The sequence below is a fragment of the Phascolarctos cinereus genome, unplaced genomic scaffold (assembly GCF_003287225.1).
Source record: "Phascolarctos cinereus isolate Bilbo 61053 unplaced genomic scaffold, phaCin_HiC Scaffold_1;HRSCAF=81, whole genome shotgun sequence".
Taxonomy (NCBI): domain Eukaryota; kingdom Metazoa; phylum Chordata; class Mammalia; order Diprotodontia; family Phascolarctidae; genus Phascolarctos; species Phascolarctos cinereus.
This window is the reverse complement of record NW_027555514.1, coordinates 39,907,322-39,922,432: the sequence shown is the minus strand read 5'-3', so window position 1 is coordinate 39,922,432 and position 15,111 is coordinate 39,907,322. Positions and strand designations below refer to the sequence as shown.

At 42.1% G+C, this 15,111-nt stretch overlaps 1 protein-coding gene across 2 annotated transcripts in view; it reads left to right on the top strand.

Moving 5' to 3' along the window:
- Positions 1-15,111, top strand: part of CPNE4 (copine 4) — a 493,746-nt gene that overhangs the window by 184,830 nt on the left and 293,805 nt on the right. For both annotated transcript variants that reach the window (XM_078151566.1, XM_020987268.2), the window contains one exon: positions 6,857-7,037. In XM_078151566.1, coding sequence (XP_078007692.1) covers positions 6,858-7,037 — 180 coding nt within the window. In that variant the 5' untranslated portion in view covers position 6,857. The remainder of the gene's footprint in view (positions 1-6,856; positions 7,038-15,111) is intronic.

Below are 15,111 nucleotides of genomic sequence, written 5' to 3'. Positions count from 1 at the left end.
GACTGATGCTGAGTGAAGGGAGCAGAACCAGGAGAGTGTTGTACACAATAACAGCCATGTTGTGCAATGACTAATATTGATAAACTTAACCCTTCCCAGCAACACAAGGATCTAAGACATCTCCAAAGGCCTTGTGATGGAAAATGCTATCCACATCCAAAGAAAGAACTATGGAATTTGAATGAAGATCGAAGCATACTATTTGCTATTTTTTTCCTTCTGTTGAGTTTTGTTTTCTCTTTCTGGTGGTTCCTGCTATTGGTTCAATTCTTACTTACAACATCACTAACATGAAAATATGTTTAATAGGAATGTATATGTATAGCCTATATCAGATAGTGTGCCATCTTGGGGAGGGTGGTGGGGAGGAAGGGGGAGAAAAATTTTAAACTCAAAAGCATATGGAAGTGATTGTTGATAAATCAAAATTAATTACTTAAAAAAACCCCACAAATGTGCGTGGTCAAGTAAAACAAACCCCCTGATTGTCCATGCCCCTAAATGTGTATCGTATTGGAATCCTGAGTCCATTGCCTCTGTCTTAGAAGGTGGGCAGCTCTTTTCCTCATTAGTCCTCTGAAATCATGGTTGGTCTCTTTAAAGAGGTTGTGATCTAGTTGGGGAGGGGATAAGATATTCATAATAATGATAAAAGGATAACAGGCCTAATATCATATGAATTATATAGACAATACATGTTAGAAATAATAATATAGCACTAACAGTATGCTTTAAGATTTAACAAGCAATTTAACCCTATTATTTCGTTTGATTCTCACAGCAACTTTGTGGGCTAAGTGCTACAGAGATCATCACCTCCATTTTAGAGATAAAGTAACTGAGGCTGACAGAGGTCCAAGGCTGCATTTGGTCATACAGCTAGTGAGTGTCTGAGATGAAATTAGAACCCAGGTTTTCTCATTAAGTCCAATATTCTGTTTACTAATTACTTCAAATCTCAGAGAAAGGATAGGAGATGAGGTGGAGATGTGGAGGAATTCCCAGAGTGAGGTGACTCTGGTGATGGAGAAAGTATGTGGATTGGGGGGGGGAGCAGGGAGAGAGAGAGAGAAGAAGGAGAAGGAGAAGGAGAAGAAGGAGAAGAAATGGAGGAAGAAGGAAGGAAGGAGCCAACCCGAAAAGCAGAAATCTCTTCTTTTTGAGGTCCATTCCACCTCTTCATTCTCTCTGGAGATGATGCTGGAGTCCTGGTCTAGCTCTGGTTCAGGACACTGTGTTGCCAGCACTATTTTCTAAAAACCAAGAGAATACGGGCTACTTCCTGAGAAGAGGAGGTATTTTTTGGTCATCTGGTTCTTCAGCAACCTCAGGGATTTGGGGGACTGATTGTTGGGGGAGGGGTAGAGGTGGTGGACAGATACATCGAGAGAAGTTCAGACAAAAAGCACAGTTACCCTAAAACCTTAGACCAGAACTGCCTGAACTGATGTCTCCCCCAATGGCTTGCTCCTTCCTTCTCACTCTCTTTTCTCTTCTGTTCTCTTTTCTCCGAGACCATCAGATGCCCTATGCCATTCCTCTCCTCTAAACTCCTGCTCTTTATCTTGTCACTTAGGCCCCTAGTGTGAGGATTGTATTTTTGTTCCATGGGGTTGTGCATCCACAGTCTTCCGGCCCAGAGTTTCTGCCCTCTAGAGCCTCCAATACCCAAAATACTCTGTACTCTATCCTTCTAGTCAGTAGGATGGAGCAGGAACAGTCAATAACCTGGGCGTGCTCCTTAAGGGAGAGAGAGCTCAGAGTCCTTCCAGGCTGTTCTAACACCCTCACTTTGCAGACGAGGCAATCTAAGCCAAGAGGAAGTTCAATGATTTGTCCAAAGTGAAAGAATTGGGACAACAGGGATTGGAACCCAGGTCTTTTGCCTCCAAATGCAGAGATTTTTTTTTTTTATCGTGCTGTGCAGGCTCTGTGTGTGTCCTTCAGGTGGGTCGGGAGACAGCAAAGGGCAGCCTCAGGTTTGAAAGGGTGGGGAGGGAGTGGGCACAGGATTAATGTCTGTGTGTGTGACGAGAAGGAAACTGCATGATATGAAATCCTGTTGACATTGATGCTGATAATAGTAATGCTAATGACAGTCATTTCTGTGAATTATTTACTACTTTCATTTCATGAGCTTGTAGCACAATAATCCTGAAACGTAGGAAATGAGTCTGGTGGACTTGTTGTAAGTTATATTTGATTGTAACAATGAGTAAGCTCTCTGTCCCCACGTTCTTTGTCTTGTCAAACATGCCGACTCACGCCTTTAAGATACTAGACAGAACAGTGATGGGTGGGTCACACTTGTGATGGTAACAAGGTTGGATAATAGAAAATGCTTCAATGGTATACAGCCTGGTAATTTTTCAGAAAAGGACTGTGACATAGTAGAAAGATTGGCCTAAAAGGAAGGAGGGGATGGGGCCCTGGGCTTCGGGGCTGTAGTTTTCACATCTGTAAAATGAGGGTGAGCTCTAAGGTCTCTCGAAGTTTGAAATGACTAAGGCACTATGACAGCAAGTCCCATTTGGACAATGTGGTACAGGGGAAAGAACACTACCTCTGGACTTGGAGGAGTCAGAAGACCCGAGTTCAAATCCTGCCATGGGCACTCACTACCTTTGTGACCTTGGGTAACTCACCTAATCTTTTTGGGCTTTGGTTTCCTCGACGCAATGAGGGGGTTGGATCAGATGGTCTCTGGGGTCCCATCTAGTTCTATGATCTATATTTTTATATTTTGTTTATGTTATTGTTTCTATTATTGTTCAGTGTGGTAGAGAGATCCACTTGGCAAAAGGATAAGCCTTTGCCTTGAATTGTCAGTATACTCTGCCCTTTAAAAATGCACATAAGCTCGGCAGCCTCACGCCTGAGTTTACTCTAGGTGTTTACTTGTAATTAGTTTATGCAGCGACAATTCTGGGTAATTAACTAGCAAGTAGAGAGCAACTTAAGGTTTGCAGAGTGTTTACTTTGCATTATCTAATTTGATCCTCACTACAACTCTGCAATAAAAGTATTATCATGGTCCCCATTTTACATTTGAGGAAACTGAGGCAGACAGCGATTATGGGAGTTGTCTAGGGTAACCCAGCTAGAAAGTGCCTGAGGCAGGATCTGAACTTGGATTTTCCTGATTCCAGGCCTGGCACACAAACTTGCACATTTGTAAAGTGCTTTCCTATCGGGCACATGGTGCACATAACTCTATTCCCTTTTTTTTCTCATCCCATGGCTACATGAGTGGTAAGGACAAGAGCCGGGATTTGAACCTGGGTCTCTTGACTCAACATCTTGCGCTTAGTCTGCTGTTCCCATGCTGAATTGTAGGATGGGCTCGTAGAGTCATAGGGGCGTAGACTCAGAGCAGAGAGAGACCTTACAGGTCATTAAGTCTAACCCCCTCATTTTACATATAAGGATACTGAGGCCCACAAAGCTTTAGGGACTTGCTAAAGACAAGCGCTGGGCCTGGAGTCAGCACTTACTAGCTGTGTGACCTGGGACAAGTCACTTCTGTTTGCCTCAGTTTCCTCATATGTAAAATGAGGATGATAATAATAACACCTGCCCTGTAGGATTGTTGTTGGAACTGAATGAGATGTGCAGTACCTGGCACAAAGTAAGTGCTTGATAAATGCTTATTCCCTGCACTTCCCTTGCCCAAAGTCACACAACAAGTGACAGAGGCTACATTTGAATTCAGGTCTTTGGACTCCTAAGCTAGAACTTTTTAGCTGTGAACTGAAACCATGGTCCATGAGAGTCTGTGGAGTTACTCCCCTTTATGTCCAGACTGTCTTACTCAGAGGTAGGGGGATGAACCACATGACTTCTGAGGCCTCTTCTGTCTTATAGACTGTCTCTGGTCCTCTAGCCTTTGAGAATTGGAGCCATGAGGGGTAGAGAATAAAAGGTGGGTCTAGAATCAGATCAATTTGGCCCTCAATCCCACCCTCTAACATTTATTATGAATGATGTATGATAGGCAGGTCACTTGAATTTTCAGAATTTCTGTTACTTTCTCTGTAAAATGGGGATAATAATGCCTGCATTGTTGTCTTCTTGGGGTTGTTGTGAAGTGCAAATGGGATTATGTAAGTGACTTTACAAAGTTTACAATGTCACTTAATTGAGTTGTTGACCAGAGGGCTTCCAGTGAAAAGGAGGGGACCTGACCATCTTGATCTCAGGCACTTATTTGCAAGTTCAGGCTGAGATGCTCTCATGTCCCCTCATACAGTCTGCAGCCTTATCTTTCCCCTTCCAGGCTCTGAGTCATGGTCAGGGAGAAGTGACCCCAAAGGTTCTCCAGAATCTAGATAATGAGCTTAGAGGGCTGAGACAGGAAATCTCTCCCTGGACAGCCGGCTCTCTGACAGCTGCCATGGTGATGGCTTAATGGGGAGCTTGAATGGGACCACGTTGGAGCCAGAGGCCTGAGGCACCACTTCCAGGCAAGACAGACAGAGAGGAGGCTGTGCTCGGGCTCCTGCGCATTAAGTAGTCAGCTCCTGTCTGCTACTGTTGGCTCAGGCTGGGATGGGCTGTAATTGACTGGAACGAGGAGGATTGCTCTTTTCTAATCAACGAGCCCTCCCTGAGTGCCTGCTGGATGCCCTGAGCTGTGAAGGCAAAGCCATAGGAACCGAGCCTGTGATTGCCTGGATGGAGGGGCATCTTGGGTGAGGAAACTCCTTCTGCCCATGCAGACCAGTGCCACCTTTTCAACATATGATCTTAGAAAGTTCTCTAGAAAACTGAGAGTCACTTGTCCAGGGTCACCTAGCCATCCATGCATTAATCGATTCGTTATTTAGAGGGCTTCTCATAGAAAGGAGGTGACAGCCTGGTGGCACAATGGATAGTGCACCAGGCCTTGGAGTTAGGAAGACCTGAGTTCCAATCCAGCCTCAGACACTTACTAGCCGTGTGACCCTGGGCAAGTCATTTAACCCTGTTTGCCTCCATTTCTTCATCTGTAAAACAAGCAGGAGAAGGAAATGGTAAACCACTCCAGTATCTTTGCCAAGAAAATCCCAGTGGAGTCCCAAGGAGCTGCACACAACTGAAATGACTCATCAACAACGAAAACAACAACAGATGATCTTCATCTCAATTCTTACCTGTAGTTTCTGACTGATCTTCTCCCATGTCTCCCTCACATAGTCTAATGTTGTATCTGATCCTGAGACTTGAACACAGGACCTCTTGGCTTCAATACCTGCTCTTTCACCCCATGTGTCATTGATATAATGATGAAAACTAAACAATTCCTACCCTCAAGGAACTTACATTCAACTGGAAGAAATAATGTATACAAGATAAAAAAAAATTACAAATAGACATAAAATTAGTATGAAGAGGGAGGGGCAATCAGGAAAGGCTCCCATGGCAATTAAACTGGTCTTGAAGAGAGCTAATGGTTCCAAAAGACAAAGATGAAGAGGGAAGGCATTCCAGGCTTGGGGAACATCTCTATATCAATGCCAAAGCATATAGGCAGGAGATGGAATGTCAGGTACGGTAGATGACAAGAAGACCAGATGCACTGGAACACTGGGTGGAATTTTTTTTTTTGAGGAAGTTGGATTTGAGTGACTTGTCCAGGGTCACACAGCTAGTAAGTGTCAAATGTCTGAGGCCAGATTTGAACTCAGGTCCTCCTGACTCCAGGGCTGGTACTCTATCCATTGAGCCACCTAGCTGTCCCAAACAACAGTTTGGAAAGGATAGATCAGAGCCATATTGAGAAAGAAAACCAAATAGAGGAGTTAGTGTCTTAGATTTCAGGCAGTTGGGAGCCCCTGAAGCTTCTTGAGCCTTGGAGTGACGTGGCAAAACCTGGGCCTTTAGGAGTCTCAGTTTAGCAACTGTAAGGAGAGTGGAGACAACCCGAGGCAGGAAAACCAGTGGAAATCATCCAGGTGAGAGGTCATGATGGCCTGCATCAGGGACTAGCCATGTGAGGCCAAAGGGAAAGGGACAGATGTGAGAGATTGTGGAAAAAGAATAATGGCAGGGACAATGGCTTCCATTTACACTGTGCTTTACCTTTAGGTGATGGGGTGAATAGAGAAGGAAATTTCAGTCAAAGACCTGAGTTCAAACTTGGCCTCAGATACTGACTTCCTATGTGCCTAGGTTCAAGTAACTTACCCTTTGTCTACCTCAGTTTCCTCATCTATAAAATGGAGATGGTAATAGGACTTACCTTTTAGGGACATCGTGAGGATAAAATGAGATACTGGTAAAGTGCTTTGCAAACTTTTAAGTGCTATAAAAATGCTATTTCTCATCATCAGCATTGTTCCCATGCACATTAGATACGTTGCCTCACTGGGTCCTCCTATCAGTCCTCAAAGGAGGCATTTCAAATGTTATTGTAACCATTTTAAAGTTAAGGAAACAGGCTGAAAGATGTTTCATGACATGCCCAGGGTCATAGGGCTAGAAAGTGGAGCAACTGGAACTTGAAAATTGGTAATGTTTCTTATGCATTCCAGCCTTAATATGGAACCAGATTACAGTTTGCAGTCTACTGCACTAATTAATTTTATTTTGTTAGACTCTAGAGTTTAATATGCAAATGTATGCAAATCAGATGGTAGTTGTATTCTGAGCCAGAACTCTTTCACTTTTTCTTTTTCTTTTCTTTCTTTCTTCCTTTTTCCCCACTGGGACTGCACCATTGGGGTGGAAAGTGACATAACAAATATTGCCAGCATTTGAAGCTGCCTGTTAAACAAATCAATTGATTGAAGAGTATCTAAGAATATTTCTTCTTCCTCTGATAAAGCTTGCTCAGACTGACATTTCTCTCTTTCTCTCTCTCTGTCTCATGAAACAGAATGAAGAAGATGAGCAACATATATGAATCAGCCGCCAATACACTGGGAATCTTTAGCAGTCCCTGCCTGACCAAAGTTGAGCTGCGGGTAGCGTGCAAGGGGATTTCTGACAGAGATGCCCTTTCAAAGCCAGACCCCTGTGTCATTCTCAAAATGCAGTCCCACGGGCAGTGGTTTGAGGTATGTATTCCAGGAAAGGAGGAGGAGAACGTCAGCATGATTTGGTTTTAAAATCCATATTGACTTTCTCTGGCTTTAACGTATGAAAGACCAAGGCTGAGTTGGGATCTGCTAGAAATAAATGCAATAGAATACTGTGATAACATGGCTTGTTGATATGATCATCTCTTTAGCACCCAACTGGCAGAGTGGAAAGCATGGGCTAAACTCGAAGCCAGCAAGATCCAGATTCAAGTCATGTCTTTGTCATCTACTGGCTAGGTGTCCCAGAGCAAGTTTCTTCACCTTTCAGCCCTGCGGACAATTCTCTGAGACTCTTAAGATTCAGAAAAGATGCCCACTTCCATTGGATATAGAGATTTCCCAACTCCATTGAAATTGTAGTCCACCGAATGCTTACTTGAGTAGAACACTTAGTATGCATAGGAATATAACTTCTCTAGACATGATGATTGGGCATAGCCCATGCCTTTAGAACCTTTATTCCATTTATGTGCCTTGAGGGAAGGGACTATGCCTTATTTATCCTTTAATCTCCCCCCATCAACTAGTGTAAAGCTGAAAGTATTCTCTCCTTCCTTAAATTGTTTTAGAGTACTGTGTATCTTTGCTTTGTCCCTATCACTCCCTACCTTGTGCCATACTAAATTGTGTGCAACTTTGTGTGAAGGTAAGCTTCCTGAGGTCAAGGTCTCTCTTGTTTTTGTATTCATATGGCCAACACTTAGCTCCATACCAGGTGCTTATTCAGTATTTTGTTGAGTTGAATTTGTTGAATGAATGAATGAAATAATGATTTAGAGCCTGCATCTAATATGTACATAATATAGATGATAGTACAAGGTAGGACACAAAAGGCCAAATGAATTAAGCAGATGGTACATGATGCCGTTGCTGTCCCAGAAATGAATTCAACAAGAATCCATTGCAACATGTCTTCCTTATTATACGAATAAGAACTTACCAGAGTCAAAAAATATCATGTCCCCAGAACAGAGAGATAAACAGCTAAAGCTGGACAAACCGTGATTTGTTTATCATGCTATCACTTTGAGCGACTCAATAGGAGTCTGCCATCCACACAGTTAGCATAATGTGTTTTTAATAATTCAGTGTCTCTACAGGAATGGGTTAGTCCTTGGTTCTCTGCACCAAAGCTGCAGGAAAAGTTTGAAATAACGTAATCCCAAATACATTTATATGGGGCTTTGGAATGTGGTCAGATTGGAGAGGGGGAAGATTTCTCCTTTGCTAAAGGACATTCCGTTGTCCTAGCCTGGGATGCAAGGAATTATTGTATTACTTTTGTCATAATAATGTGTTGTTGATACCATAATAATGTATAATAATATTTATTATCATGTCTATACTTGGACGCACACTGAATTCCCACATACTCAAGTGATTTGATGCAAGACTCATTTTATGACTGATCTGTGACCATTCCTTCTCCTGCCTCATCCCTTTGGTGGGGGGGGGGGGCAGAGGAATTAACTAGGCTGTAGTAGGCATCCGACAGATAATCCACAGATAATCCACAAAACAGTGGCTTACTCCCAGATAATTGAAAATTCATCTTGTGTCTTACACCCTTTGTTCTATGAATTCATTCACTTTGTGCCTGGGAGAGAAACTGAAAGAAGAGTGAGCCATGGTTTCCTTTGCCCACTTGAATTGATACCAGTAGAGCTTTGGCCAGGTCTGTTTCTGATGAATTGTACTTGTCTTTGCAGATTCTAAGGTCAGGACTTGGTGAAGGTCTGCATTTATATTTGTAGACTTTGTGGCATGTAGTGATTTTTGTAGTGGGAACTTTACCCTAAAGGTTTGAGTGCTCTCGAACATTCTCAGTTGTTTATTCAGTAGTGTTTCAGCTTCGATTCAGCCCGTGGACATTAAAAGTCAGAGTTGATAGGTTTGAACCAGAGTGTAGGTGGATAAACACTGGCTAGGGAGACAAAAGCCCTGTGTTCAAATCTAATTTAGCTCTGCTGCTTCCTAACTATGTAACCCTTGGTAAACCTAACTAACCTACTCAGAGGGTTAACATAGAACTCTAAACCACTCAGAGGATTTAGAACTGGTAGGAATCCCATCTAGTCCCACCCTTTTCATTGTACAGCTTATAAAGCAAAGCCTTAACAGATCAACATGATTTGTCCAAGATTATATAGGTTGATAGTAAGACAGAGGTCCTCTGGCTTCAATCCCAGTATTCTTCCCATGATGCCACACCTTGGATGCCAATCAGCTCACTTTCTACTCTTGCTATTGCTTCATTTCATTGGGGTTGGGAATTCTCAGTGTGGACTCTGCTGATAATGATTGGCAACTCATTGGCAATTTATTATCTGAGATAGCTGCCTAGAGTGGTGAGAGTTTAAATGACTTACCTGCCTAGGTAGTATGTGTGTGTCAGAGATGGAACTGGAATCCAGTTCTTCCTAGCTCCAAGTCTCTTCTATTCACTCAGCCCTTCATATAGACAAGTGTACACAATATAATTTTAAGATAGAGAAAACACTAATGATGTTGGCAGGGGGTGTGTTGGGAATCTGAAAAGGCTTTCAGTTCAATGCCCCTGCTTCTGTGGGAGGCAGCCAGGGGGAGAAGCCCATAAAGTTCTGGATTTAGAATCAGGAAGACCTGAATTCAAATCTTGATTCATATGAAAAGTATATATGAGATTTTTAGTGGTCTTGGCAAAATCTTTTATCCACATAAAGAGATTACATAGCATTCACAGGAAAGTGGGTGATTAGAGGCACTGGGCATGAGGGGCTCACATCTGCCCTCTCAGATGCTGTCCTCTGGCATGCCCTCAAAGAAGGGGTATATGTTCAGTTGAGGTGGTCACATTACTTCTTTTCTCTTATTAGAAGTCAAACTATCTTCTGTTGTTTTTGTCTCTGCGCTCCCACTGCCTAGCAGAGAGCTCAGCACATAGTAGGTGCTTAGTAAAGGCTTGTTGAATTGCAGCAATTCTGTCCCAGCTATTCCCGGATTAATATAAATGGGTCAGGGGGAGAAATGGGTCTAAGTCTCATGGCTCTTTCATGCACATAATGGCAAGGAGCTGTGATTCTCCCGGCATAGGGAGGGAAGGACATGGGGTCTAAACAGGAAATCGTCTTGAAATGTTTCCATTTTTAAATCTATTGTTGATTCTTTTGACACTCCACTGTCAAGAAGCATAGACATGATTTAAGAAAGGATGCACAGGAATTTGAAAAATCCAGCTGATGGACATGACTTCAGGGATATTTGTCAATTGCAGGGATGGGCAGAAGTGGAAAAAAAATATCAAATTACAGTACTGTAGCTAGAAATCACAAGTGAGCTCCTTCCTCATAAAACTTTGTTTTCACACTTTGCTGACTTGCTGTGGTTGGGGAACTCACACCTCGCAAGACAGATGATAAAGAACACCAACAGTTTTAACGAAGTTTCCAAAGTGGCTTCACATCAAAATCCCATTTGGGAAAACTTTAAGGTTGTTCTCTGCCTCCCCCTTCACACATTCTTAATAAGAATAATTTATTTTCATTCTGTAAAAAGTTGACACCCAGTTGAAAATGAAACATTGTAGCTAGAAAAATATTTCTTCCCTGGTTGCCTCGAGTCAGAGAGAACAATGGATTCAGAAACAGAAGACCTTGGGTTCTAATTCCTAGCTCTTCCATCTCTTGACCATGTGACCTTGAGCAAGTCACCTTGTCTCTCAAGGTGTCAGTTTTTACTTGGAAGACCTGAGTTCAAATCCAGCCTCAGACACATGGTAACTATGTGACCCTGGGCAAGTCACTTAACTCTGTTTACCTCAGTGTCCTCATCTGCAAAGTGAGAACAGAAAGGCAACCTACTTTAGCGTGTCTGCCAAGAAAACCCTAAATGGAGTCACGAAGAGTCAGACATGACTAAAAAATGACTGAACGCCAGCAACAGAAGTACATAAGAAAGGCACAGCGATCTGTGAGATCTAAGGGCAGAGGTGGCGGTGAGGGGCAGAGAGATGAAGAACTCTTTGTTCCTGCCATCATCTCTGGCCACCTACATGGGTGAACTGAACTTCTTCCTTCTACTCACCGCCTTTGGAAGAAGATGAATAGGCTTTGGATTTGTGTGTTCCATTTTCCTGTATTCTCTAATCTGTAGACTGGAAAGCTCAGCAAAAAAAAAAAAACAACATGCTGATAATCTTAACTTTCCATCTGTGTCTCCACTGCCAATCAGTGTTCCCATGGTTTGGCAGGATCATGAGAGGCGTGACAAGGAAGCTCACTCCTTCTGCAAACTCTGGAAGTCTTTTAGGTCAGGTTGCAGGCTAATTCAATATTTTATCTCCATCTGAGCTAAGGAATGTTTGAGTTCCTATCTCCGGATGGTATGCTTTTAAACACTTAATATATTTCTGGGGCTTTTTCTTAGCTCAGAATTCAACCTACTGTGCTTTTTTCTTTCTTTCTGAGTGTAAAGACCAATTCTCAGGGAGGGATTATAGTCTTGTAAAGTTTTGTATCAAAGAGAGAAACTGAAACATAATTTTCTTTAAAGAAAATTTTAAAATGTTTTTCCTTTTGGAATAATTTCCTAAGAGTGGGGATAGGTACCAGGGATGATTTTTTTTGAAATTTTCTGTCATTTAAAGGCTGCCTCATTCAGTCTGGGAAGTGCTAACATGAAGCACTTACCGGTTTCCGGAGGAATTAGTTAGCTCCTGAAAACCCCATGGACACTGAAGGGTATTGTTCTTGGCTTTTTTCTTTTTTGTTGTAAGGGATGGCTCCCTGGATGACATAAGGGAAGGGATGTATTAGGAAAATTAGGTGATAGAAGAACAGAAGCGATCCATACAAATTTTATTTAAATTGTTTTTATATAATAGCATTATGGTCTTGTGGGCAGGGAGGTTCATCATGAAATAGGAAAAAGGTAAATTTGGGTCACTACTTTACATAGTAACCTTTGGAAACCTAAGATAACTGTTATCCAGAGATATGCATAGGCTGAAAGCAAAAAATACAGGCTTGGGAACACTTTCTTTCTGAATTGAAAGCCTGGATGCTAGAACTAGAGCAGGGTCATAGGGGCTGTACCCCCAGGACTCTGAATATAGAGGGGGTTGATGGTCCTTATATTCTTTGGCAGTATAGAAAGAGCAGATTATAATTTAGAAAGAATAATTAAATGAAATATGTAGTTACCAGATGGTGGGCTGCGGTGAGCATCCTTCTTCCCAACGTCTCTCTTTTTCTGTTCCTTCAGTTTAAAGTATCCTTCATGCCACTTGCATCAGGCAAAGTTTGTGGTACCTGCCTCACAAGCAACAATTCCTCAGTATGGTTCTGAGACCAGTTCTTCTCACAAAGAGAATACGGTTTTGTGAAGGACTATATCAAACAAACCTTGACAAAATGGTTTTTAAAATTGAGAACACAAATATACACACCACCCGCCTCATGAATGTTTTCTTCTTGAGGTGAAGACCAGTTTTTCTCATGGACAGATTGTTTCATTAAAGTTTCTATTGAAAGAAGAAACTGAGGTGTTTTTTTTTAAATGAAAGCCAGCCTCATGAATTTTCTCTCTCTCTCTCTCTTTTAGCAAGGCAATTGGGATTAAGTGACTTTCCTGGAGTCACACAGCTAGTAAGTGTCAAGTATCTGGTCTGAGACCAGATTTGAACTCAGGTCCTCCTGACTCCAGGGACAGTGCTCTGTCCACTGTGCACCTAGCTCTCTCCGCCTCATGAACTCTTGACTTGGGAACAGCTTATCCATGTTGATGGCCACTACACCCTTGCTGCTTTCTGCTTGACTTATGCCATCTGTTGGAGCCTCCTACTTCCTGAGCCATCTGCTGGGGTTGACCCAGTTTTCCTCTTGCCTTTGCTGTGGGGCAACCCTAACCCCTGCACAGCCCCCTCTGTCTTCTCCTTGGTAGACCATTCCATGTGGCTAGCCAGCACCTCAGAGCTTCTGTTCCTAGTCCACTCCCCAGGACTTGCAGAGGCTTAGGGTTGCAAGGGTTAAAGACTCAAGTATTATAGCAGAATTCTGTACTTGGGACTGCTATTTGAGAAATTGATTTTTACTGATTTTTTTTTTGTTTTTACATCTTCTAGATTTCCCCTTGTATCTCTCTCCCTCTGCTGCCCCTCCTAGTAGAGAGTCATCCCTTATAACAAATGGTTTTTTTTAAAGAAAAAAAATGAGAGGAAGGAGAAAAAGGAATATTCAGCAAAAAACCAATCCATCAAATTATTTTTTTTAAACCTGACATTATATATAGTGTTCCACAGCCATGGAGCACCCCCTTTCCCTCCATGCCTCTACTGCCCTGCAACAAACACACACACACACACACACACACACACACACCCCTTTGCAAGGACTTGTGGGAAGAGTTTTTTTCTTATCTCTTCTTTGAGATCAAACTTGTTCTTTACAATTTGACAGTATTCAATTTCAAGCATTTTATCTTGGTGATTTTTTCTGTTTCTGTCCCTGCAGTCCTTTATATTATTTTCCTGGATCTACTTACTTCATGTAAGTCTCTTCATGTTTCTCTGCATTTATCATTAGGACTACAATCAATACTGTTTTTAATCATTATGAATTTTAAAAGGCATTTGTGGGGTGGTCTGGAAAATAGCCACCATTTATAACATTGATTCTATAAGAAAGTGTTTTTTAAGTAGTAAGCAATTCAACATCCAGACTTTTGCAGGATAGCCCATTTTTGAGCCAGAAACTGTCTGTAGCTTTAAAAAGACAGTTTTAGACAAGTCATTTGATGAAAAGATCTATAATTTGTTGATAATGAGAGATTTGGTATGTCATATTTTATAATAACAATAGCTAGCATTTATATAGTGATTTTGAGTTTGCAAAGCCCTTTAAATGCTATTTTATTTGCACTCTAAAATGTAGAGATCATCTTTGGAGCTTAACTCTTACACATCCTTGTTGGACATTACATTTTATGTGAAACAAAACAGTTCTCCTTTACCTCACACCTAAGGAAGTGCCCTCTAAGGCTATGGGCAAGACACAGCTGCCCTGTATTTCTCAGACTTACAGGAGGCAATCAAAAGTAGCCTTAGGGCTAATATTAATCATTCTGGAAGTTGGAACCTGGCCTGAGTGGTACCATTAGTAAAGACTGAATAGCGTGCTGGGTAGATCATAGGTCTGACCATTTATAGGTTTTTTTAAAGCTGTTATTTTCTTCAGTATTTTTTTGTGGGGGTCTCCTTTAGCAAGCTGTTGACTTGTTTTTCATGATTTTCTTGTATCACTCTCATTTCTCTTCCCAGTTTTTCCTCTACTTCTCTTACTTGCTTCTCAAAATCCTTTTTGAGCTCTTCCATGTCCTGGGACCAATTCATACTTTTCTTGGAGGCCTGGGATGTAAGAGCTTTGACTTTGTTGTCTTCTTCTGGTTGTATGTTTTGATTTCCTTTGTCACCAAAGAAAGATTCTATGGTCTGACTTTTTTTTTTGCAAAGTTTATTCATGATCCCAGCTAATTACTTGAGTTTAAAACACTTTGTTAAGGTAGGGGTCTGCTTCCAGTGTGGAGAATGTACTGTCCCAAGCTTTGGGGGGTTTGTGCAGCTCTTTTTCAGAGATACTTCTAGGGACCTGTACATTTTCAGTTCTTCCAGGGTGTTATGATCAAGGGTGAGTTGTTTACTCCATTCCTGGCCTGTGCTGTGGTCTATGAGTGACCACAAGCACCCTTTTCTGCCTTGCAACTGTGAGGAGGATTCTCTCTACACTGCCATTACAAGCTCCACCATTCCAGTGCTCCTCCTCACCCCAAGACCACCACCCAGAACTGTGACACAGATCCAAGCATAGGCAAAGCAAGAGAATCCTGCCTCAGCACCAGAAAAGAAATCTTTGCAATCCCTCTCTGATCAGCCACTTAATTTCCCCTCAGGTGGGGGCCAGAAGCTCTGGAAGCCGCTGCTGCAGCCAAGACTGGGGCTGGGACCAAGCTTCTCTCTCACAGAGGTCACAGACTTTTCCTACTGACCTTCTAAGTTGTCTTTGGCATTTGTGGGTTG